Below are 26,733 nucleotides of genomic sequence, written 5' to 3'. Positions count from 1 at the left end.
GCACAGGGCATTTTAAATATTTTAATATTCCTAGCTTACGTGCTGAGTAACTAGGTAGCATTCACCTCATATGCTCTTGGAATAATGAGTGGAGTTAGAGCAAGTATTTCATGGTGTTTGTGTCTAACAAAGTGCTGTATGTGGAACACCTTGTTCTCCACTTCTGCTTTGAAATTCTGACGGGCCCAGCCAAATGCCACTTTCTTTAGGAAAGCCACACCTAGGTCCCTATAGAAAATAGGATTTCTCCCTCCTGTGCCTGCTGGTGTTTGTCGTTTTTGTACTCTGTCCTCAAACACAAGCTCCTCCAGATCAGAGAGACTCTTGTCTCTGGATCCCATTTGCTCTGGGCCACTGGGGGTGGTGTCTTTGTTAAGGTGGCACCTTGCCCAGGGGTTGGTTGGGGACCCTGCTCACCATATGTCTAGTGTCCTGCAGACAAGCAAATAGTACTTGGAATCATGAAAGTTATATATGCATTGTGTTTAAGGTCCAGATTTTTATGTGCATGCTGACCCTGGGCAGGATAAATTTGTACCAATAGCTTGGAAGTGGGGGTCGTGTGTATCTAGGGAGCTTTCTTGGATCTCTCTGCTTCTGGGGCTCAGCTACATTCTCCTCGCAGTAGAGAAAATTCTAGGTGCTGGACTTTGTGTCTCTTCAAAGTACTTTCACATTCACCGACTCTGCACTTGACAGGCCCGTGCACATTTCACAAGTGCCCGTTGGGAAGATTATTCAGCCCCCGCCCTTCATTCAACATTAACATTATGAGGGAGAACTTGGGGCATAAATTTTCTCTTTTAGGAAGACCGGTAGGCCACATGCCAGGTGAATAAAAGGAAAGATCTAGAATGAATTCACATATATGTTTTCTCTGTGGTCTTCCCAGAGCATTCAGATTGGCAGTTGCTTTTTTTTTTTTTTTTTTTTTAAATAAATGGACACAATATCTTTATTTTTATATGGTGCTGAAGATCAAACCCAGTGCCTCATGCATGGTAGGTGAGTGCTTTACCTCTGAGCTACAACCCAGCCCTGACAGCTGCTTCTTTAATTAATCACGATATTGAAACAGCAAACACACTGCAGTGATCTGACTGGAAGGTTGTTGGGCCCTGTGTTTGGCTAAATAATAGGAGGAAAGCTTCCGTTTTATGTGCCAGTCTTCCCACAGAAAATAGATGGGTGTACCTTTCCTTGATGGTCCCAAACTCAGAAATGTGTTACCCTGTATTTTGGAAGCAACTGTACTTTTAGAACAGCTGTAAATAAAATGTGGGTAGTTTGTGATTATTGCTTTGGGGTATAGATGCCACTGAACACACAGGTTCGACGCAGTGTTTTCACGTGTTTCTCTTTTTTAAAACTCACTGTGCCAAGAAAATGGGGGGAGAGAACAGGAAGAAGCATTTAATTGGATACTGTTTGAATTGGTGTCACTGAATTTGGGTTGTAATTTTCTTCTTGGCAGATGGACCACAGGGTGGGGAGCACAGGTATCCCATAATTGTGACCCCTGAGTGATCGCCATTTCAGAGAGTCCATCTTACTTGTGATAGTAGTCACAAGTAAGGAGGACACCTTCAAGTCTAGGGGATGAGACAGATGGGTAGCCTCCTCCACCCTGTAGTAACTAGCTCCCCCCGACCTACTGAAAACAATTTTATCTTTTTATTTTTGTGTAGGGAAAAGCTAGATTCTTTCTAGGCAACTCACCTCTTGTGTTCTTCCCAAAGAAACACAGAATTTTTAGTTCCCTTAGGTCCTCTTGCTATCATTATTGATATTGTTAATTCAAACCACCAGGAAATGAGCTCAGCAATATTCTTCATGTCTTTTGTTATTATTTTAATTATTTTTGCAGTATTGACTGAACCCAGGGATGCTTTACCACAGGGTCTTGCTATGTTGCCCAGGCTGGCCTACAATTTGCAGTCCTCCTGCCTCAGCCTTCCAAGTTTCTGGGATTACAGGCGTATACCACTGGACCTGGCTTTTTGGGTCTATCAGTATGATAAAAATCTCCATTTCTCTGGCTCCCCCTATGGGAGGTAAGGCTCTAACTTACTCTCCACATCCTTCTGGTCAGAAAACAACCTTAAAACCAGCAGAAACAACCCTGTCTGGATCCTAACAGTGCCACGGTTTATTGTAGAAAACCTGACGTTCTGTCTTGGGATTGCAGACGAACGTGGTGGTAGCCTGTGGTTGGGTGGGGAGGCAGGGACAAAGGGGGAAAGGAGGAATCCCCAGGGTTTTCGGGCTGTGGGGGTGCGGCAGAGGGGACAAGAGCTTGCTGCTTTGCCTGTGACAGAGGGTCTGTGGTGGGTTGGAGAGGAGGTCAGGCTCAGGACGTCAGGGACTGCAGCCGGCTGCCTGTGAAGTCGGCCCAGGAGGCCTGCTGTGGCGTAGTCCCCTGCGCTCTCAGGGTGTGTTTCTATTTCCTTTAAATATTGGATGTGTAGTCAAGGTGGTTTTTGAATCTTTGACAGCTTTCTGGGCAAGGAGCCTAATCTTTTCTGAGCATGCATTGCAACTGTATTTTTTTAAGGTTCCTTTCCAGATTCAAGCCACCTTCAGGGACTTGTCCCTTCTCAGAATGGACAGAGCTGCTATGTGCAAGCGGCATTTCTAGACCCTCCTCCCAGAGATGCCTGTATGGTCTAGGCCTAAGGAAACCTCAGAGGAGCGACCTTTGTTCCCGCTTCTTTTTTACAGTTGTCATTTCTGTTTGAAGTTCCTTGGGGGGTGGGGGGAGCAGGGCTGTGTTCTCCTCTGAACGAACCTCCCTTCTCTTCACCAAATACCAAGAACCAGCCCCCACAGAGGCCAGAGGAGGGACGAGAGCAGTGAACCCCTTACCTGTGTCCACCTCCTAGTCTACGCAACCCCGTGCCGGCCACGGTCTCTTCTGGCCGACAGCCCTGTAGGATGGACCAGTGAGGTTTCGATTGCACCCTTCTTGCAGATGAGGAAACTGAGGCCCAGGCAGGTGGAATTGCTAGATCAAGACCACGTGGCTGAGGGCAGGTCCAAGCTGGGCGGGGAACCTGTGTTCTGATTCTGTGTCTAGTGCTCTTTTGCCCGGGAAGTCAGTGTGAGATCACGGAGAGCCCAGGAAGCAGGCCACTTACCCACCTGCCTTGTCCTGTGCAGATGGGCACCGTCACCTCCAGCCCATGGCTCCTGGGCTTGCTCCTCAGTGCCTGGACCTTGTGGCTCTCTTCCTAGGGTTAGAGTCCCTCACCAGGGCGGTGCTCTCTCGTTCCTGGGGCCACCACAGTCAGGGCTTCTCTAAGGGGCTGGAGCTCACTCACTGAATGGTCCATGGAGCGAGAGAGAGAGAGAGAGAGAGAATGAATGTGTGTGTGTGTGTGTGTGTGTGTGTGTGTGTAGTGGGATTGAACCCAGGGGCACTTTACTACTGAGTTACATCCCCAGCCCTTTTTATTTTTAGTTTGGGACAGGGTTTCTCCAAGTTGCTTAGGGCCTCACTGAGTTGCTGAGGCTGGCTTTGAACTTGAGGCTTATTCCCCCTCTCTAGAAGCATTGTCAACCTAAGGAAAACCCTCTCTCTGCACGGCAATAAGCCATGTGCTTGGTGAAGTCATACTTTGGTCTCTTCCTTACCGGAACCACACAGAACACCACAGGCCACATGTAACAAGGACACGCTGCCTTCCGACACCTGAGATTTGTTCCCTTCCTCCTCCCCGCGGTACCTGGCGTAGATCCTAGAGTTCTTTGTTCCCAGTTGTTCTTTCAGTAAGTATTGATCACATACCAGGTGCCAAGTATTGTTCGGTGCTGGGGAAACAGCAACGAGGAAAAACAGCCTAGATGTGGATGGGGGGCCATTAGAGGAACTCGCACATGTTAAATGACAACTTCCCAGTGCAGTGAGAATGTCACTGAAAAGTCACCATCACGGGCCTCAACCTGGTGTACAAACTGGAAATGCTCCTCTGGGGATTGTTCATTCCCAGGATCCGTGCTCGCTGCACCCCCTCATCAAGGGGGGTGAGGGGGAATTCCTGCTTTGCACACTGCCCAGGTGGCTGCCCAGGAGTATTATCAGTTCCCAGTCCTCTTCCAGCCTCCGAGCGGGTTCAAGAAGACGGGCCTAGAAGGGGACTGGGAAGGGTTCCTTGGCCCTTGTGAAGGAAGACAGGATGAGTTGAAATCTAAACCACTCTGCTCGCCTTCCCCAGTGAGCAGGGTGTGAAGCTGCTGTTAGGTTGGCTCATGGCGCCCCCTAGGCCCGCCCAGGAGTAATGCCTCAGCAAGACACAGCTTGCAGCCTGCTCTGCCAGATCCAGCTCAGGATCCTCCCCGCAGTCACCCCACCCCCCCCCCAGTGGGACAGGGGGTTGTGAAAATGAGGAACTATTTTCAAACTACACACACTCTCTCTCACACACACACACACGTAGTTATTTCCCTGGTGTGCATTCAAAGTTCACCTGTCTGGGTCCCACTGGGACCTGAGGCAGATTTGCTAAGTCATGCTGCAGATATGGGGATTGGACCTCCCTTGGTAGCTTAGGAAGGAAGCCTCTTGGGTGGTTCTGGAAATAGAAAAGTCCCACAAATGGATTTAGGCAAATTGAGCTGTTCAGTGAAGATGTTGAATGGGTCACACACTGGGACTAGCGGTGACCTTAGCCCTTCCAATGTTAGATATTTAAGACATTTTCTACCAGGCAGGTGGCACATGCCTGTGATCCCAGAATCCAAGGCAGGAGGATTATAAGTTGGAAGCCAACCTCAGCAAAAGGGAGGCTCTAAGCAACTCCAGGGAGACTCTTGTCTCTAAATAAAATAAAAAATAGGGGGTGTGGCTCAGTGGTCGAGTGCCCCTGAGTTCAATCCAGTCTTTTTTTTTTTTTTTTTTGGTACTGGGAATTGAACCCTGAGTCACATCACCAGCTCTTTTTATTTTGAGACAGGGTCTAACTAAGTTGCTTAGGGCCTCCCTAAATTGCTGATGCTGGCCTTGAACTTGGGATCCTTTTGCCTCAGCATCCTGAATTGCTGGGATTAGAGGTGTGCACCACCATGTCCAGCTTAGTTTTAATCAATTAAAAAAAAATTTTTTTTTAGTTGTTGATGGACCTTTATTTCATTCATTTATTTATATTCAGTGCTGAGAATCGAACCTAGTGCCTCACATGTGAGCACTACCACTGAAACTCACATGTAAGCACTCTACCACTGAGCCACAACGCCAGCTCCCATTTTTAGTCTATCTTGAAGGATCACATCTATGGATAATTATCATTTGCCAGAGAATATCAGAATGATATTATACTGGAAAATTTTCTTTGGAATTTAGTGACACTAAATTGTGGAAATGCATGTCACTAAAAGAATTATCTTTTGGTTGCAGGAAAATATTTCTGTTTTTAAATGTATAAAAGCAGTGTTATAAAATTAGAAATTATAGTGTTTTGCAAGAGATTTTTTTTTTTTTCTGGAGATGTTAATGTCATTCAATTCCACTGATTTATTTAAAAATCATTGCTACTGTGATTTCTAATATTATATCTTAAATTCATCTTTGTCTTCCATTGCTGGGGATTAAACCCGTGGACTCATGCTTGCTAGGCAAGTACTCCACCACTGAGCTCTGAAATTCATCTAAATAGAGTTCTGATTCAGTCATTTAATATCAATTGAAGTGGTTTTGTAATTTTTTAAGTCTTGCAAAATTTAATAAGGGTTAATCTGTTAAACTATATTTTTACTGAATAAGAGGCTTTTGTGTTTTTATTGAATAAGAGGCTTTTGTGTTTGAAATGTAATGCACATCAGTGAGAATGGCTCAAATTGTGCAGTTTGCTTTTTCAAAATTGTGCAATTTAAAATCTGCCTCTAGAGGGTGGTGTTGCACTGAAAGTTTAAATCTTTCCTTTAAAGAACCATTTTAGGTTTTCAGAAAGTGCATAAATTTGTGTTAAAATCCCAGTCTTGGGGCTGGGGGTTGTGGCTCAGCAGTAGAGCACATGTCTAGCATGAGTGAGGCCCTGGGTTTGATCCTCAGCACTACATAAAAATAAATAAATAAAATAAAGGTATTGTGTTCAACTACAACTAAAAAATAAATATTAAAAAAAAAAAAAGAATCCCAGTCTTTACAGCACATGATCTAGTGCTACTTAATAGGAGTTGAAGTCATGCCATTTTACAAATGCTCAAACCTAGGACATAGCTGAATATATGCTTTTGTGAAAAATTTGACAAAATACTGCATATTTGTCCTTGTGGTTCAGTCTGAGCAATTCCAGGATGGAGAAGTAATCGATATTTCATGATGTATATAGTTGTTTTTTTCTTTGGAAGAAAGTGGGATAACATATAGGACATGATAGATCAGGTTACATCATTGATACCAGAGGCATTTGAAATTGGTTTGTGTTTCCTTTAATTCACCAGCTAAATTGTTGAAGACCTACCATGTGCAGAACAGTCTTTAGATAGACCGGTGGGGTGGGGTGGGGTAGGGGAACATAAAATGTCTCATGGTCTTGTTTCAGAATTCAGTATAGAATAGACCTTAAATACACTGGAATGGAGAGATTAATCCTTCCTAGAGAAGAAGATTTTCAGCCAGATCTTTCAAGAATGTGATTTTAAACAATGTTTAAAAGAAAGGTGAGTTTGCTTTCTTAAGCTTTGTTTCTTACCACTCACTGCAAGGTTTCAATTTAAACCATTTTCTAGGGCTGAGTGTGCAGCTTAGGTTAGTTAGCTTCAGAAGCCCCAGGCTGATCCCCAGCACTACAGCCAAACAAGCAAACAAAACCCTTTTCTGAGTGTCCTTTGTGACCTTATCTCCATAATGAAGATAATGAGATTCAAAGTGGAAGTGCCAGGCTGGGGGTGTCACTTGGTGGTAGAGTACTTGCCCAGCAGTGCAGGAGAGGGAAAAGAAAAAAAAAATGCTTGATCAATGTTTTTACAAACATCATCACCACAGTTCATGTTGCAGTGGGTTCTGAAGATGCCCTTAACATGACATTTTTTTACACATCTGATTGTACATCAATCTATATTCAAACTTATTTTCTTCTTTTGGTAAGGCCTGTTTTATTATTCACATATCAGGTTAGGACGATTTTAATTGAAAATATAAGAAGAGTGGGAAAATAAAACTTTAAATGAAAACACTAACTAAGCGGATCGCACTGGTGCATGCCTGTGATCCCATCGGCATGGGAGGCTGAGATGGGAGGATCTCAAGTTCAAGCCTCAGCGGGGGTGAGGTGCTAAGCAACTCAGTGAGACTCTGTCTCTAAATAAAATACAAAATAGGGCTGGGGAGGTGGCTCAGAGGTTGAGCACCCCTGAGTTCAATCCCCGGTACCCCCACCCCCCAAAAAAAAAGCACTAGCTATGTAATTTACTTAAAATCTTGGGAAGCGGAGGGAGAGCTGTTGGATCTAGGGATGAGCCCAGTAGCTCAGTAGGATAGTTTATATTTTTCAGTGTCTTCATAACTGGGTATTGTCAGAGTTAACATTAAACCCTTCCCTTTGCAAGTAGACAAATGAAAGCATTTTATTTTCAATACATGTATGAAGAGTAATTCTGATTGTTTTGCTTTTGTTTTATTATTTTAGTGGGAATTGAACCCAGGGGGTTCCCTACCACGGAGCTACATTCCCACTCCTTTTTCTTTTGTATTTTGAGACAGGGTCTCACTAAGTTGCTGAATCTCTAACTTGCGATCCTCCTGCCTCAGCCTCCTCAGGCACTGGGATTACAAGTGCGTGCCACTGTGACAGACTTGTTTTTATTTAGCAGCTTGCGTGTTTGGTTATCTATTCCAAACTGGTAGTCAGCTTCTAGCAAATAGAAGAGTTTAATTTAGTAATTAGCCTGGGCTTTCTTCTCTTGTCATCTTGCCATCATTATTCCACAAAGATGCCCAGATGCAGCAATAATTCACATTTAATGGAACACCTGCTGTATACTATGAGGGAGTTGTTACTAAGAACTGCAGCTTGGTTTTCCTCGTCTTTCGAAGCTATAGCCTCCTTTGGGCAAGTGATACTAATATATAACGTAACTAGTTACAGTAGACGGCAAAGACCACGTGTATACATATCTTCACATTTCAGTCTTAATTATCTTTGCGTCCCCCAGAGGTCTGAGTAAATGTTTGGATTTTCATTACCTTCGGTTGTTGAGCCTGAGTCAAAGGAGATAACCATAGCCAGGCACAGTGGCACACACCTACTCCCGCTGCTTTGGACTCCTCATGTAGTTAGACCCCATCTTAAACAAAAGAAAGGGAGGGGAAAGGTGACATCATATTTATGCCTTCCCAGGGAATGTTTTTTTTTTTTTTTTAATTTCTTAAAATTTCAATTTTTAAAATTTATACATCATAATCATACAATCGTGGGATTCATTATTTGAACGTACACATAACATAATTTGATCCGACTTATTCTCCTCTCCCTCTTCTCCTCCCTCCCAGCCTGCTTTGCTCTCCTGATCTCCCTACTGTTATTACTTTAATAACTGCATATGTAGGATTCATTGTGATGCGTTTGTACGTGGTTACAGCATAATCTGGTAGATTTTATTCCCCGGCACTTTCATTCCCTGTCCCCTCTCCTCTTTTCTCCTTCTCAGTCCCCTTCCTTCTGCACTCTTGGTCTCCTTTCTGGTTTCATGAGATACCATGGGATATGTTCTTATTGTAACAAAAAAAAGTGGAGAGTGGGGCTGGGGATGTGGCTCAAGCGGTAGCGCGCTCGCCTGGCATGTGTGGGGCGCTGGGTTCGAACCTCAGCACCACATTAAAGTAAAATAAAGATGTTGTGTCCACCGAAAACTAAAAAATAAATATCAAAAAATTCTCTCAATCTCTCTCAAAAAAAAAGGGCAGAGAACTCCCCCCTCTTCATTATATAAGAAATGTACTTAAAAAATTTTTTTAAGTTGTAGATGGACACAATACCTTTATTTATTTTTATGCAGTGCTGAGGAACAAACCCAGGGCCTCACATGTGCTAGGCGAGTGCTCTACCACTGAGCTACAGCCCCAGTCCCAAGAAATGTATTCTTTATAAGTAAATTAGAAATACAACACAAAAACTGTCCACCATCCAAAGATGAGCACTGTTAATATATTTCTGTACTTCTCAGTCTTTTAAATTTACACTTATTTTTGCGTAGGCGTATATACTTATATAAGTAAAATTGGTGTATAGTGTATATGTTAGTTTTAATATCCTATTTTTGTTGTTTTCTGTTATCAAATTTATTGCTACTATCACATACGTAGTACAGCAGTTTTCATGTTATTACAAGTTTCTGAAAGAGTTGTGATGGCTGCATAATATCATCATTGATATACCAGTTTCAGTGTACTCTTTTATTTTTGGACTTAACAGGATTTCACATTCACAAGTTTTCACTACTATAAATAGCAGTATGAATCTGGGGGCATGTTCAAAGCCCTGGGTTCTATCTCAAACAATTCAAAAAAGAAAAAAAAAATGACCAGGCATAATGTTGTGTGTACTGTGGGGGTAGATCTCCTGCTAAGGCAGGAGGATTGCTTGAGGCCAGGAATTAGAGGCCAGCCTGGGCAACATAGTGAGATTCCATCTCAAAAAAGGGCGGGAGAAAGATGTGGGGAATAGTGGTATGATATTCCTGCTGTCTTTATTTGGCAACTTTTTGACTACTTATTTTCTTTAGATAGTTCCAGAAATAGAGTTCAGTGCAAGGAAGGGGTGTGAACATTTTTCACACTACAAATTGGGGGTGTGTATACCTGACTGCTTTATAGAAAGCTATTATCTGATTACAGTGTCATTAGTGGTAAACAAAAATTTCACTGGAGTCTTTGTTATTTAATCAGATGGAAAATCCTTAATTTCTTAAAATTTGTGTAGTTCTTACATTAGTAACAAGGTTGAATAGTTTTCCAAAAACCTTTTGAGTGTTTGTATCTCATTATATGCTTCTTTAGAAACTATGTCATTTTTTTTTCTTTCTATTGATAAATGTTCTTTGTTTTATTTCTTGTTGTTTTGTTTTTTGTAGTGCTGGGGATCGAATCCAGGGCTTTATGCATGCTAGGGTAATGCTGTACCACTGAGCCATATTCCTAGCCTATTCATAAATGTTCTATATATGCCATGAACAGTTATCCTTTACCTACCATAATATGTGTTAGAAATACATTCTTATGTTTCATATTTTGCCTCTATTTGGTTTAGGTGCTTTTAAATACACAAAAGCATAATGTTTGTATATTCAAACTTTTCAGTATTTTCTTTTGAAAAATTTTTGTTTCCTTATTCCAAATCAGACAATCTGAGCATATCATTGAAGTTTTGTTCATTTTTCCAGTGAAAATCTTAAAGCATTTAAAAAAAAAAATTTTTTTTTAATATTTATTTTTTACTTTTCGGCAGATACAACGTCTTTGTATGTGGTGCTGAGGATCGAACCCGGGCCACATGCATGCCAGGCGAGCGCGTTACCACTTGAGCCACATCCCCAGCCCCAGAATCTTAAAGCATTTAAAGCTTTCCAGAGCATTTGGAACTTTTTTGTAGTACCCAGGGTAAGGTGAGGCCCTATTTGGGTTCTTTTCCACAGAGCCTCTTTTTTCCCATTAACCTTTGGTTTATAATCTTTTTCCATATTGCATTTCTGATTCCTAAATGCGATGGTATCAGTGCAGTGCTCCCTGTTCTGTAATCTGTATCACTCCTCAGAGGTGTTCTTTGCTTTATGTTTTAAATATCTAATTGATCAATTTATTTTTATTTTTTTTAACGGTGCTAGGGATCAAACCTAGGACCTCATGCACAATAGGCAAGTGCTTTACCATTTACACTGACCTACACACCCAGCCCCGACCATATTTTTATTCATAAAAAAGCTAGCTCTTCCTGTGTGTGTGTGTATAAAATTGAGAGCATTTTCAGTTTCACCTAAAAACTATCTTCTTGGTACCCTAGTTATGAAGATATTAGCCTTCAAAATGACGTTTTCCAGTATTTGAGTTTTCTTAATCAATGAGTTAGTCATATTCTAAAGTACAGTCAGAATCTAGATGCTGTGTGGTAAGGACCCAGGGTCCCCCCCGGGGAACAGTACAATCTGCAGGGGGAGGAGGAAGCCAATGCTGCTTCCTTCCCAAGTCTTGTTGTTGCTGGATGGCCTTGGAGGGGTGAAGTAGGCATGGTCCTGGCTCTGAAAGTGTAGACTAGGCTGAAAGGACAGCACCAGGCAGGAAGGGAAGAGATGGGATTGTGGGGCCTCGCAGGGCAGGGCAGGAGCATTGGCTGTGTGGAGTAGGTCCCCAGGTAGCTTTGCTGTGTGAGAGAAAGGGAATGGACCCGAGAAGCAGAGTACTGTGCTGTGTGGAGTAACTGCTGGTTGTTCAAGGTGTTCAAAGCACCTGGTGAAAGTTGGGAGGAGCTGGGGTGTTAGAGGCCTGGACAAGACCCCCCAGCTGTGTTTATTGTTATGCACAGTTGACTATGGTCTCAGGACATCCTCTGCCAGGGCTTCTCTGTGGAAACTGGGGTTTGCTTGCATTCATCTGGGGTAGTGCTTTCCCTTTGAACTGCACACCCAGCATCCCCAGGTAATTTTTATACACTTTTAAAATAATTTTGTGTATTAAATAAGGTTTCATGTGTGGAATTTCCCAGTGATGTTCGAAAAGCTTCAGGTGTGGGAGCATTTGGGATATCAACATTTCAGAATACCAGTGCTTAAGTTTACACTTGGTAAAACGCAGCAAAACTCAACAACTAGGAAGATGAAAAAGTACACACTCAAACACTGGGCCTCAGTTTCTTTTTTTTTTTTTTTAAATGAAGATTAAGAGAAATTCCTGTGAAATTCCTATCAAAGTTTCTGTTTATTTCCAGCTTCAGTGTCTATCTCTGGGAGCTAGTACCAGCTCTTGAACCCTTTGGTGGCCAGACTCGAGTGGCACCATGCTAGCATCCCAGAGGAAGGGGAAAGACATGGCTGGAGGCTGAGGATTTATGATTGATGATTTGAGCACAAGTCAAAGAATGCCTGTGGGACAACGTCCCTGCAGATGATTGTCACCCATAAGCTGAGAACTGCTATAAGTGATGTTGAGTCATTAAAGGGAAGTTGCTAAATATTTTACTCACATCCTTACAACTGTATTGTTTGAGTCATGTGCCTAAATCACTATTTTTTTAACTCCTTCAAATAAATGAATAAAACATCTTAAGGCAGGGTTTTTTGTTCCCTTCCTTTCCAAATGAAGACAGCAGATCTCAACATGGTCGCTTACAAGAAGTTTCACGCAAGAATCATGGGAGACTCTTTAAAATCTGTGGATTCTGGGTCCCACCCCCTCTGATTAGTTTGGGGTGCACTAGTGTTGTGATTCTTTAAAAAGCTCTCTGTTAACCCTGAAGTGCAGTCTGCTTTCACCTGTAGGGGATATGCTAATGATACATAAAGTTTTCTGGCTGAGAACTTACGTAAAGCATCATAGCACATAAATAGTACTGCATAACCATCAGTTGAAATTGCATCAGATGCCTGAAGATAGTAAGCACAGAAATCTTGTGTATGTTAATGGTACAAAGGGTTTTCTTCCAGCCCTCCCCACCAAATATTGTCAGGCATTTGCATAATGCTTGCTGGTGTGTGTGTGTGTGTGATATATATTTCCATTTCGCTTATGCAGTATCTAGACTATCTAGTGTAACATTCATAGTCTTATAAATGGAAGATTATGGAATCTTGATTGCATACTTCACCTGTTATCACTGCAGTAACTACTCTTGCATCAGTGATGGTAACAGAACTCGGTTACCCTCTAAGCCTGCAAAGATTTGATTGGAATAACTTGCAGTAATTGTAACTGTTATCCCAAACGCAAGAATTGATGGATTCTTTAAAATGTATAGAGCCTTGATATTATTTATTCAAATTTTAACAGTATGAACCTTGTTGTACAGTTGAGAATAACCCTTGGTATTTTCTAAATCATCAAATAGCATTCAATAGTATCAGTACAGAAACATTTCCTACGGTAAGGGCCAAAAGCTGGCTGCAGTTTTCAAAGACAGGAAAAACTGTATTTTTTTTCCCCCTTTTGCTGATGTGCTATCCATATGATGAAAACTCTGAAGGTTGTATGATTCACTCATTCAGTAGGTAGCTTTTGGGCACCTCTTTGGCTGTGCTAGGCACGGGAGACAGAAAATTCAGCCTCATGTCCTTTCAGTGAGGAGGAATACTGTGACATTAATGCCACTAACCTCCAATACAGGGCTCTGCTGTGTGCAAAGAAAATGACCCCTCACCCCATGATTTCCAATAGGGTTTAGGTTTTGGATATTTCACTCTTGTTTACCTAAACATTATACCTGCCTCTCTTTCCCTCCTTCATTGTCCCCCCTCCCCCCCAGGGAAGACTGTATTAGTGAAAAAATAACTCTGAAAGTAGTTCTATGGGCTCTTTCTGGGGCTGTGGGCCAGTTATTTATATCCTTCTGAGCTTTGGTTTCCTCTGCAGTGAATAGGTGCCTTGTCCTTTACTGGGATTATGAAAGAAGTGACATGTCCTGTAACATCTGAAATGGAAACGCACCGCTGACCTGTCAGTGGACGTGATGAAAACAATCTCAGGAGCCAAAAACCTTACATAGAGAGACAGCCCAGCAAAAACACTTAGCGAATTTCTACCAAAGTTCAATTCCACGCAAGTTTGCTTTCATGGAGGAGTGGGGTTTTTTGTTTTGTCTTTTTTTGAAATCCTGCGCTCAGCTCCTGAAAAAGAAACTTGCTGGGTTTTCTTTCTCCTCCCACAGTCTTGCAGGGGCCGGGCTGCTTCCTGTCAAGAGCCACTCTGCTGCCCCCTCTGTTCAGCCTCCCGCCCTCTCCCTCTCGGCTTCCTTCAAACCCTTGCTGCACTTGGAGCCTGATGCTGTGCAGAAACTCCTGACATCCGAGGCGCCCGGGCGCAGTGAGCATGCTCGGCGCCCCCTGGCCCCCCTGCCCCCCTGCCCGGGCAGGAAGCTGGTTTACATACGAGTCATACCAGGCATAGCCAGCATGTCAGCGCAGTCAACTTGCAGCAGGCTGTGAGGGAAGCCAGTGAGTGGGGCTTTGTCCTAGGAAATGTGCTTCGTGTTTTCCTTTTTTTACTCCTTTTTTTAATCTCGAAGACAGATTCTTAAAGACTCCCGAAACCTTTTTGTAATGCTCAGTTGAGGATACAGTCCATACACCGTCTACCAATAAACCCTTGAAGGGTTTTGTATGACTGATTTTTGTTTGTTTTTCTGTGTGTGTGTGTGTATGCATTTTTTTTTTTTTTTTTAACTTTTACATACTTTGTTTTGATCATCTGAGGCCGGGCCTCGGTCTTTTGTGAAGTTTCAGCAGAGAGCCAGGAGCTACTCACCAACAACTGAATTTTTGAAACTTTCTGTTTTGGGGCGAAAGCAAAGAGCTGGTTTTCTTTGCTATCCCGATAAATGCTATTTATGAAGATGGACCTGTTGAACTACCAGTACTTGGACAAGATGAACAACAATATCGGCATTCTGTGCTACGAAGGTAGACATTTTATGCTAGAATTCTATTCTGGAAATTCCTGTCCTTGGGCTTTTTCTCGTGGCTGTTCCTCCCTGTGGGGGTTCCGATGGCCTTCTGAGCATTTTGTCGTTTTCTTGGGACTGTGGATTGCTGGAGAGGCAGCCTTGATGAGGAACCCTTTCAATGCAGAGTTTGTGCCTTAGTTGGGAGGGTTCCAGCAGAGCTGGGGAGGTGCAGAGGGTTACAACTTTACTGTAGGCTTGCCACTGAGTAACGCTTTACATTAAATTTATTTTAATTAATTTATTTATTTGGTATTTCTCTTGGTGTTTTCTTTAGGGGAAGAACTTCTAGGACCCAAGTGCAAGTTAAAGTTGTTGGGTGTTTTGGGGGGAAGGGAAAGGGGAGGGGCCTTGCGACTTATTTTTAAAGGTAACCACCATCTACAGTATTCCTGTTTGTGTTCCAGGGAAGTTTTGCATTTTCATGTGCGGGGTTTGGGGGGGGTTCCTGGGGGCAAAAAGTTACAGCGAGGTTTTGTTTCCAGGAGCGATGATTGTCCCCAGTGGTGGAGAATTTTTCTCTGCAGTTTGGGGGACTGGAAGGGCACCCATGTCAGGGAGCACAGGCCGGCCCTTTGTCTGACTTCCCATTTCCTGTACTGCAGGGATAGAGAGAGCACTGACATTGAGGCATGTCCCCTCCGCACTCGCTCGGGCCCCTTGTGGAAGTGATTACACAACACACCAGCCAGAAAGCAAAATGGAAAAAAAAAAAAAAAAGTAAAAAAACAAAAACCAACCAAACCCCTCCTAAATTCTCCTTGTGGGTTACCTCGCACTCACTGTGGGTTGTTCCTTGCCGCCTCATAGTGCTTCCCCTGCCTCTGGTGTTAGAAGAGGAAAAGCGATTTCTCAAGCTTTTGGAACCCACTCTACGTGCGATTTGAAAAAGCAGCAATGGCCTGGGTTTGAGAGGCCGGGAGAGGAGTCTCTGGGGGGCCTCGGCTTGGCAGGAAGTCTTTTTTGTTGTAACCACCACATATGTGTTGGGGAGCCGGCTCCTTTCTGATTCAGCAGGGGCAGTTTCCATGTTTTCTCTTGCAGCCAACCAAACATTTTCTCCTGAAAACAAAACAGAACAACGGCGACAAATCTCGGGAGGGGAACTGGCTCACTTGTGTTTTTCATATAAAAAAAATTACAGGTCTGTTTCCTAATCGTTTGAAAACTTAATCCTCCTTCAAGGGGGGAAATCGCCTCATTCATTTTTATCCCTCTGTTTAACTCCGTGGATAAGGATCTCATATAGAAAGGATTTTCCAAGGGTATTGTTATTATTACTGTTCTTACTAGTTCCAGCCACTTCCCGAGTTGCTTTCTTTGAATCTGCTGCACTCAGTGTCCTCTTGCTTCTGAACTTATCAAAGGCAGAAGCAAATGATGGGGCTCATTTCCTGTGGAGGCAATGTATTGTCGTTCCTTTATTTAAGAACTTTCCCCCCCAGTGAACAAGAAGTTAAAACTTTCAAGGCAGTTTCAGTTGTATTGTTGTTGTCAACAAGTAATAGGATATTTTAAAAACAAAACAGAACATGATGATCAGCCTAAGAGAGGGATATAACGATGGCTAGGAAATTGGAACCAGATTGATTTTTTTTTTTTTTTTTATATTTTCCCCCCGTCTCTGGTTGGTGGACTGAGGAACAGCTTAAGGAAAGCTCCTCCAGGTTGATTTATGGTCCCGTGGTATGTCACGTACTCACAAGTGGCTTGTTTTCTTCCCATCTCCCTCGATATGTGGAAGGCAGAAACTTTGATTTTGAGAGTTGGGCAGATATGGGGGATACCAGGCTGTGGTCTGTTTGGTTTACACATCTGCTTCTATTTTCCTTATTATGAAAGTTAACATTATTTTAACACCAAAATAAATACACAGGAAATGAAGAAAAGCACAGCAAAATTTGAGTGGTGTTTGGAGTGAGTTGTTTATGTCCTGGAGGTTTAGGTTTCTCGATATAAACAGTGCACACATCTGGTCAGCGCTGTAAAGGGTAGTTTGCAAGACGGGCATCCATCAGACGTGGGATTTTTTTTTTTTTTTTTTGGTAAGAAAAGTTGGAACAGTTGTTGTGCTTTTCCGTCCAGCATGCTGAGAATATTCCTTTTGAACAAATCGGTTCCCCAACGTTCCAGGGAAATTATTTGGAAAAGGAAACGTACAGTCGGTAGGCAACATTGGACTTCATTTAGGGCTCAGACAAGCAAGGTCCTTACCTCTTAGGAGTAAGGGACAAATCCGTTTTCTGACCTTGTAGCTTTAAATATTAAGATGTGGGTGGTTATTTTTATTTTCCAGGTTAGTTATATCATATTCCCTAGCGGCATCAGACAACTGTGCTCCACAAAATAAACTCTGTGTCTTCGCCATCTTTCTTCACTCTCTAGCAACTTCTGTGCAGTCGTTCTGTAGCATACAAGGTCTTCCTGGATCTCCCTTTAGAACCCACTCTAGATTTGGGGGGCAGGGGTGCTGGGGATGGAGCCCAGGGCCTGCCTCATTCATCCTGAGCACATGCTCTGCCAGTCATACCCATTCCAAATGGTGGAGATAAGGTCTCCCTGGTTGGTAACTGCACCCTGGCACCTGCCTTTCACCATAGTAGTCTGCAAGCAGACGTGAAAAGAGAACAAAGGAGAAAAAATAGCCACAAGTAGGTTTGGGGAGGGAGACTGGTGGGGTAGCAGGAGAAGCAGATATGCAAAGGGTAGGAAGAAACAAAGTGTGGCTGACTTCTGGGAACCTACTAATTACCTTCACTAATGATAAGCAAATTAGCAGAGCTGTGCTTGTGTTGATGCCCGTGTCGGAAACCTCATGGTTGATGACTACCATGCCCAACAGTTAACCAGTCCGTCCTTCACCACCCTGTTGAATGCTCCAGTTATTTCCGTGGGAAGCCCGGTTTTGCTCTGTCTTCACAGGAGGATCACAGGCCAAACAGTCCTCATTTATTTCCCCCTCTAAACTCCTTAGAATACTCCAGAAGAAGGTTGGAACCCTCTTGAGGGCAGGATGTGCTGTCTTGGTGAATGCTTCATCCCTAGGCCCTCGCCCGGTGCCCACCTGGGCTTTCAGGAAGTGGTTTAGGATGATGCCCTCCTCCAAGACAAACTAAATAGCAGTGCAGCCTCTCGAATGGCGGCTGTAGATGCTGCTGTATAATTTAGCACTTAATGATAGACTGCCTTGTATTCTCTAATTATCTAATTACCCCAGAGCTATGCAGGGCCTCAGACATCATCTAACACCTTTGCCTGTTTTCATCAAGGAAACTGAGGCCCAGAGTTTCTTGTCCACTCAGGTTTATTCAGAAAGCTTGTTGCAAGAATCCAACTGAGGTTAGAGCCCAGAGGGTTTGAGAGTTCTGATCCTTTTATATCCTCCTGCCTGTGCCTTGTCTACTTAATTTTTAGCTCTTTGATGTTAGGGATCATGCTCTGGCCTGGGCATCCGTAGGAACCCTCCACTGTGCAGTTTGCAGCACATGGTGGAACCTGGTCTCAGTGGTTGGTCCAGGTTCCAGGCTGTTGGGATGCTCGGGGAGGAGAGGGTCATGATGATGGTAGGTGACCAGCCTCACTGGAGTTTGCTCTCCCTGCTGCTCTGAAACTTAGGCTTGAGAGGAGGAAGCCCTGTGCAGATGCCAGTGCCTGGTGAGCCCCCCAGCCAACAACGGGGAGCAGGTTGGACCCTTAACTTCTCTCAAGATGGCTGACGGCTGCATTTACATAATTACTTGGTCCTAATAAATGCACTCATGGTTGGCGTGGCTGCGTAAGCTGCTGAGAGTGATACTTTAATTATGGGTTAAGAGCCATTAGTGTGTAATTTGGTAGATGAGTTCTCTCCTTTTAATTTAATGGTGTGATTTATATTGGGAGAAAGTTAAGAATAAATTGGGTATTTTGAGTTCCTCGGGCTTTAGAACTGTTGTAGAGGACATTTGTCACTTGTGTCACCACAGGCATCAGGAAACTTGGGAGTGTCGGTACTGGGAAGGTGAAAAGGCCACAGAGCAGTGCGCCCTGTGTATTGAGCTGGGGTGAGGGATGTGTTCCACGAGGGACATCTGTAAGTGTTTTGCTGTGCAAATTCATTTTACTTCAGCGTTTCACCGGGAATGGGGGTGCGGGGGGCGGGGGCAGAATAGGAATCTGGGAGGAGCTCAAGTAAGTAAGTGAGTAAGGTGAGCCCAGGAAGTCCTCTGTGAGCATCTGGCCAGTTTGTGCTCTTTCTAATTACAGTTTGCTGGGAAGGTGTGAGCACACCCCCTTCCTCCCATTCCCTCCCTGTTCCTCCACCCCCTTCTGGAAGGATCATTTCACTTGCCTGTTCATCTCTTGGAGCCTGCATTTGGCTCTGCGGGGAAGGCAGATTCCTCTTCCTTCCTCCTTCCCTTCTCTTTGTCTCCACCACCTCCTTTTCCTAGGATGCTTAGATTTGTCCCTGGGAAGATATAAAGAGATCCCTGCCATCTTGGGAGGAGGTTCAGGACTTCTCAGCATAGTTTCGAAGGTTACAGAAAACTGGATTTTGTCCTGAAGAAATTGGTTCCAGATTTAGCACTTTGCATGTATACAAATATACAAAAAAGCCTTACCAGGGGATGTTTTTGGCTCTATCTGTTTCATCTTGATGCGTTTAACATGTTATTCAATGACAGTTTATGTGTAATGGTGTTTATGTATTGTGTGCTGTGCTTGTGGTAATTATTTTTTGGACTTGCTCAGCAATATAAGCTTGTGGAACAAAATAGGGCCCTCCTCCCACTAGTATAAAGATGCATGTGTTAGCCCTGACCCCCCAAACCTTAACTGTGGTGCTTATTTTTAAAAGTGGGACTCAAAAATGGTTTTACCCCCTCCATTCACGCTTGCCCCTTCTTTCTCTTCCTCCTGAATATCCCATGAGGACTCCTGTCTGTCTGCTTTGCTGTCTTCTCTTCCACAATTTCCAGTTCTATACATTGTGTTAGGGTAAGGGCACTGTGTTTGAGAACATGTTTTAATCATAACAATAGAATCACTGCTGGTTGAAAGAATGTTTATTTACCCTAGATAAAACAGAATATCTATTCTTGAAGTTCTCTTTAATTTGTTGCTTTTTATATGACCTTCTCAAACTCTGAACATTTCACCCTTTTGCTTGCAAAGAAGTCTGTCAACATAACAAACTGGGTTGTATTTAGCAAGTGATCAGAGAAGACACAGTACTCCCCCTTTGTCACCCAGTATCCATTCTCTTAAACATTTATGAGATGCCCACGCTTGGCTACGGATCCCTCAGCATTTTTTAAAATTAACAAAATATTATGAAATATATGGTACACAGAGAAAAATGCGTAGAATGGTATGCACAGCTTACAGTTAAGAAATCAACAATGTCGTATATCCGACCAGGTCATAAAAACAGCAGGCTCCCTCTTCCGAGGTTTCTTCTTGATCAAAATCCTTCCCAACCCCAAGAGATCGTCAAAATTGTCAGTTACCTTTCCTGTCTATGTGTGAGATTCTAAACAAAAAAACAAATGAGCTTTGTTTTGTCATTTTTTTTCTTTTTTATGAGTCCTATATGAATGATCCTGTAGTAGGTCATCTTTTGTGTCTTTATTTTTGTTTTTTGTTAGTGGGGATTGAACCCAGGGATCTCACACACATGCTCAGCACATGCTCCACCACAGAGCCATGCCCCCAGCCCTTTTGTGTCTTTTTAAGTGAGAACTTTTAAAGTAGTAGAAACATCCCAAGAGGTTGTCTTCTCCATGCAAAACCAGCTTAGAGTATGAGGAATCTCAGCCCTGGAATTACCCAGGCGCCCCAGCTGTCTCTCTCCACCTGCTGCTCCACTGTTTATTTAATAGAGCTGATGATGCTTTTGTCTCCGCCCCGCCCCCCAAGCTAGTGTTTGGTTCACCACCTGTGGAAGTCCACCCCTCATCCTTCTTGGAATGGAAAATTGTGTGTTAGAAAAATTTTGTACCGTTTTGGAGAGCGCAGAGTTTTTCTGGAGATGCATGACTTAATTAGGTTCTGAACAGCGACTCTAAGTTCTGCATTAATAAGCAATTTGCTTAAGGCTGAGACTTGTTACAAGTCAACTTTGTGATTGTGCCAGGTTTCTTTGGACGATCAAGCAGGGACTTTTGAATACAAAATTGCTCCAGGGTGGAAACAATGCCTAACATTGTATAGAGAGGGCTGTTAAGAGAGCAGCAGATATCTGGAACCACAGTTTGCATTATGCATCTTCAAAAATCATGAATGAAAAAGGTTTATCCATATGTATTTGCTCTTGATTTTTATTTTATATTTGCTTTGCATGAAAATAGTTGCCTGTTAATTGTTCTTGGCTGATGATTCGATTTTAATAGAATGGATTCCAGAACTTAATGGTTTTGTGCAGATGTGCTCGGCTGGGCAGGTCTGCAGTTGTTTACACTACCCATAATCCAGCTGGACGCTGTCCGTACTTCTTCCCTGATAACAATTAAGGGAGTGATGAGTTCAAATTTCTGGACATTTTCTCTCCTTTAAGAAGAAACACATCTTCCATTATGGGGCAGGAGTATTCAAGTGACAAGGGACTGTTTTAAAATTTTATTTTGACGTCAGCTGCTTTTTTACCCACTTTTACTGTGCATGACCTTGTTCTTTTAAATTGTTGTTTTTCTGACGAGTGACTGATAAACCCTTGGCTGACCCCACAAGGAACTCTTATTTTCTTGCTAAAAAGCTATGACCTGCTTGCTAAACACTTAAAATCACCCACGAGTGATTTGAGGCGCTTGTTAAGGAATCCAAAATAACAGCTGTACCAGGCTTCATGTTCTGTTGAGTGGAGGGATGGAAAATAGTAGTCATTCTCAGATAAAACCTGTGCGAAGTTTCTAGAACTGCTTTGCTGAATCCATGATTGGGAGCAGTTGTATGCTCTTGCTGGAGACGAGGATGGGAGGTTTTCATTTTTTTTTCCTTAATGAGAGGCTTCTTAAATAAAAGAGGGTTGATATGAGTAGGGGAACCATAGATCAACTTGTTTTCCCACCCACAAACTCTTCTGAATTGAATTTCATCTTTATTTTTATTTCCTCGCGTTCTGTGAAAAGCCAGTGTATCCCTTTGTGTTGTAGGTCCCAAACTTTTTGGCCTAAGTTGGTCTATTTCTTTCCCTCCCTCTTTCCTCCCCAGCCCGGCCCTCTCTTCCTCAGGATTGAACCCAGGGGTACTTAACCACTGAGCCGCATCCCTAGCCCTTTTTCTCTTTTATTTTGAGGCAGGATCTCCATAAGTTGCTGAGCGCCTTGCTAAGTTGCAGAGGCTGGCCTTGCACTGGGGATCCTCTTGCCTCAGCCTCCTGGGTTCGCTGGGATTATAGGCATGGGCCCACGCATAGGGGGCTCGATCTTTTGATTTTGCCTTCTTCTGCTCCTGGTTTTGTCTCTTCATGATGTGCCCAGACACTCGTCTTTCCTAACTTTAAACTCCAAACCAACCTTCCCCTGTCCTGTGTTCCTGTCCACCTGTGGCCTCATCCTGGCCATTCAAGTTAGTGGAAGAACAACATCAGGTCATCCACCTCCCTTTTTACCATTTTCTCATCAGTCTGCTGTCATCTGATTTCTTTTTCATTGATAATTTTTTGGTTAGCATGTAGTAGTTGTACATATTATTGGGACTCAGTGTGTGTTTTTTTAAATTTTTAGTAGTAGATGGACACAACACCTTTATTTATTTATTTCTGTGCGTGCTGAGGATCAAACCCAGAGCCTCACACATGCCAGGCAAGCGCTCTCCCACCGAGCTACAGCCCTAGCCCGCAGTGTGACATTTCAGTATGTGCCCTGTCACCTGGTTTCTGCTCCCTCACCACCACTGAAATTTCTGTGGACCAGGTCACTTAATGATAGCCTAGGGGCAGTTTCAGTAGGCGCCTTTGAGTCCTTACCTGCATCCTGTCTTATCTTTTGGTGCGGATTCCTTCCAAATCCTTAAAATTCCTGCCGCTCCTGATGTGGGTGCCTCAGGAGCACACGCCCATCAGGGGAGCTCCTGGTGGGTGGGAGGGCTGCAGAGGGGGGGCAGGCTGATAGACACCTCAAATCATCACCATTTAGGAACAGACCGGAGGGAGCAGAGGTGTCAGCAGAAGAGGACCAAGTGTGAACCTGTTGCCTTGGCTTAGGCAAGAGCTGGAGTCCCCCAGGTTCTGGTGGGGTTCCCAGCTCGGGCAGGTGGATGGATGGGGGCACCATTTGCTGAGACAAGAAAGAGGCAATGGACCAGGTTCTGGGGTGAGATCGTGGGTGTAGTTTCTGATGTGTTGAGGTGGAACTTTGGAGTTTTCAAAGAGGAGGTCAGTGTGGGAAGTTGGGTGTGGGGCTCTAGAGCTCAGAGGAGAGGCCGCTGCTGGAGAAGTTGATTTGGGATGGAGACTGATGCTCTGGGCAAGAATGGTCACCTCGGAGCAGAGGAAGGGACAGGTTCAAGAGGTCTTAGGAGCGCTTCTCTGGGTGGGTCTGCATTCATTTTTCTCTGTCTTACTGAAATAACCTCGTAACTGACCCCTGACTCTAATGGTGTCCCCTTCTAGAGCATTAGCAGAGTGCTGTTGTCTCATAGCCTCTTCCGCCACTCCCGGACCCACACCCTGGAGTCCAGGTGCTGGCTCCAAACTGCTCCCTTCCAAGGAGCCCCGCCTTCCTCTGAAACACCCCTGCTTTTCTCTTGGCTTCTTTCAGGAAGTGCCTGGGCTGCTCTCCCCTTCTCTTGGCCGGGAGGCGCTGTCTTCGTGGCATGCCGGGCACACTGCGTACCTCCCTCTGCACGTGCCTCTGCCCGCCCTGCCATCCTCTCTGGGGGGCTGGGGCCTGTGTCTTTCAGCATCACCTCGTGAGTGGTGTCTGCTCGTGAATGAATCTACTCCAGTGCCTTTTTATTAAAGATAAAGTGAAATTGTATGTTTTGCCCAAAGATATTTGGTGACCCGATTGAGTTTCTCAGCTCTTAGAATGTTCTTGGGGAAAACAGGAGGGAGATGAATGAGAGGGAAAGAAAAAGTCATGACGGATCAGTTTCTATAGAAAAAGATGGGCTGTGGGCTGGTCAGGTGGGAATGAAGCTGCCCTGCTCATCTTGCTGTCTAGTTACTTGACTTTGGACCGTCTGTTAAATGAGCTCATCATTTATGGGAAAATACTTCACATGCATTATGTTCCAGGCTCTGTTTCACGGGCTGGGGATATGGCCATGAATGAATCAGACAGCAAGGGCCCTGGATGTGCAGGGAGACAGACAGAGAGGGGTAAATAAAGAGGACGATCGCAGGTTAGGAAAAGTGGCTTTTTCACAGATGGTGGTCTATTTAGCTGATTTGTTGTTTTAGAATAGTTACATCTGAACTGAAAAGTACTTGCTTTTATTTTCATACTTCAAAATATAGATTCAAGTGGATGATTTATTTCTGGTCTTGTAGAGGATTTAAAAAGTATATTAAGGGAACTTTAAAAAAATTTTTACAACCCAGGTATGGTGGCACTCTCCTATAATCCCAGTGGTGCAGGAGGATCTTGAGTTCAAAGCCAGCTTCGCAAAAGCAAGACACTAAGCAACTCAGTGAGACTCTGTCTCTAAATAAAATACAAAATAGGGTTGGGGATGTGGCTCAGTGGTTGAGTGCCCTGAGTTCAATCCCTAGTACAAAAAGAAAAAAAAAAAAGTATGGGATCTTGGTTTATTAACTATATTCATAGAGTAAGATTGCTTCACTCCATTATACTGAGAATTAGCGTTTATGAAAAGTATTACCAGCTGTGTGTTTTTGAGAGGTGACATGATCATTTTGATTCTAATAAAAAAATAAATTTAGCATAATAAAATGCAATGAAATAATAAAAAAAAAAAAAAACTCTAGCCAGGCATGGTAGTGCACACCTGTAGTCCCAGTGGCTCAGGACTGGAGGATCTTAAGTTCAAGGCCAACCGCAGCAACTTATCAAGGCCCTAACCAACTTACTGAGACCCTGTCTCAAACATAAAAAATAAAAGGGCTTGGAATGTGGTCCAGTGGTTAAGCGTCCATGGATTCAATCCTGGTACCAAAACAAAAAAGACTCAAGAAATCAGTGAACTAGTTATTGTTCTTAAACTCCTCTGCTCAGACCTTAAGATATAATGCACTGGATAGAACAGATTCTATAATACCTTGGGGAGGAATTTTGATTTCAGGCTCTTATTTTCTGATACTAAAGTATTTGGAAAAGACTGAAGAAGATGTAATAAATCTTGAGCTTAATCTGGATAATGGACTGAAGTTTTCTACCTGTTCCTTTTTTGTTTTAAAAAAATCAAAGTATCATTAATTGTGGTAGAAATGTAAAGGTATAGCTTCGTGAGATTTTCCTGCTGTTTTGTCAGAAATATCAGATCTGCTTAGAATTTCGAGTTTATTGTGTGTGTGGAAACCTGCTTCAGGTGCTGGGAATGGAGCACTTAGGGTCACAGAGCATGAAGGAAGAAATCTTTTGGCCTTTTTTTTCTTGTTGTTTAAGCGAGTTACATTCTATTAGACATGAATATATTCTCACTGTAACATTCTAGAAGTATCGGAAAACAGAACAAGCTGTGGTAGCCTCTGTTAGAAACTCTTCTCTCCTTCTTGCTCCTCTCCTCCATGTTAACAATTCTAGATGTGTGCAGACGTAGATTCCTTATTTTTTTTTTTAATAAACTCTTGTCCTCTCTACACAAGTGGAGTCTCTCTTTTTTTTAAAAATTATTTTTAGTTGCCAATGAACCTTTATTTTATTTATTTATATGCGGGGCTGAGAATTGAACCCAGTGCCTCACACCTGCTAGGCAAGTGCTCTACCACTGAGCCACCACCCCAGCCCCGTAGATTTCTGATTTATAATTTCACATAAAAACCCAAGAAACTTACTTTTCTTGCCCTTTAGAATTCCCTCTGGACCTTCAAACTGACGCGAAGCTGAGCTGAGGTCGCTTCTCCAGGGCCAGGCTCTTTCTTTGTTCTTAAGTGTGGGACTTTATTTAACTGTCCGTCTTGCTCACTAGATTGAGTTCTGAGGACAAGAAGTCTTTTATTTATCTGGAAAACTATGGGGACTCATTATATGTTCAGTAGACACCTGCTTTTGTCCTTTTTCATGATGGTCAGTCATCTCTTCTAAAAGCCAACAGTGCAGAGGACGCTGGTTGGTTCCATCCCCCTGGATCAAGCGTGTAAAGCCCACGTGGGCATTTTGTTTAGGTTTAGCATTTGGGGAAGTCATCCTGACTTAGGATTTGGTTATGAGGGGTTGGCCTTGGGGTAGCTAAACCATGGCCTCTATTTTTATTTTTTAAAAATTTTTAACAGTTGATGCCTTTTGATCTGGGTTGAGCACCCAGGTCCAGACACAGCACACCTGGATTCCCAACCCTCCCTTTGCCTCCAAGCAACATGCACATCCCCCAAGAACCACTGTCTTGACCTCTGCAGTCAGAGGTTAGTTGGACTGCTCTTGAGCTCCGTGTGGATAATTATTTGGCTCCCATGTCTTGAACTCAGCGTAGCATTTTTGAAATCTGTTTGTGGTTTTGCATGGATTGGAAGTTTGTCCTTTTGCACTGATGTGTAATAATCCACTGTGTGTGTTGCACTTTCCTTATCTATCCTGAGGTTTATGGATATTTGAGTTCTTTCAGGTTTATAATTCTTACCAATGCAGGTGCGCTGAACTTTTTTTTTTTTTAATAGGAGTAAAATACACATAAATGTATTGTTCCAAACGTTTTTAGGTGCCTACTTGGACAACATCGAGTACGCTCATTTTGACCTACAGCCTCAATACAATACAAGCGTTTTGTGGACCTGTGCACTCATTTTTTTTCCTGGGTTAATACGTAGGAGTGGAGTTCCTGATCTCCGGTGTTGAACTTTTTTTAAAGAAACTGTTTTCCAAAGTGGTTGCGTGGTCTTCATCTCCCTCCCGAGGCCTGTAAAGGTTCTCTGCATCTTCATCAGCACTCGGTGTTGTGAGTCTTGTGAATTTCTATCCCACTGGACACTTGTTAGGTTATAATTCATGACCCCCAG

The 26,733-nt window shown here is 43.3% G+C and overlaps 1 protein-coding gene across 3 annotated transcripts in view; it reads left to right on the top strand.

Moving 5' to 3' along the window:
* Positions 1 to 26,733, top strand: part of Vgll4 (vestigial like family member 4) — a 137,408-nt gene that overhangs the window by 56,724 nt on the left and 53,951 nt on the right. The window contains exon 1 of one of the 3 annotated variants that reach the window (XM_027931880.3): positions 14,030 to 14,598. The exons of the other annotated variants lie outside the window; for them this stretch is intronic. Within the exon in view, the coding sequence (XP_027787681.1) occupies positions 14,517 to 14,598 (82 nt within the window). The 5' untranslated portion in view covers positions 14,030 to 14,516. Of the gene's footprint in view, positions 1 to 14,029; positions 14,599 to 26,733 lie in introns of those variants that run through there. 3 annotated transcript variants of the gene reach the window in all.

Source organism: Marmota flaviventris, chromosome 20, assembly GCF_047511675.1.
Source record: "Marmota flaviventris isolate mMarFla1 chromosome 20, mMarFla1.hap1, whole genome shotgun sequence".
NCBI classification, from domain to species: Eukaryota; Metazoa; Chordata; class Mammalia; order Rodentia; family Sciuridae; genus Marmota; species Marmota flaviventris.
This window is presented reverse-complemented; position numbering and strand designations above follow the sequence as displayed.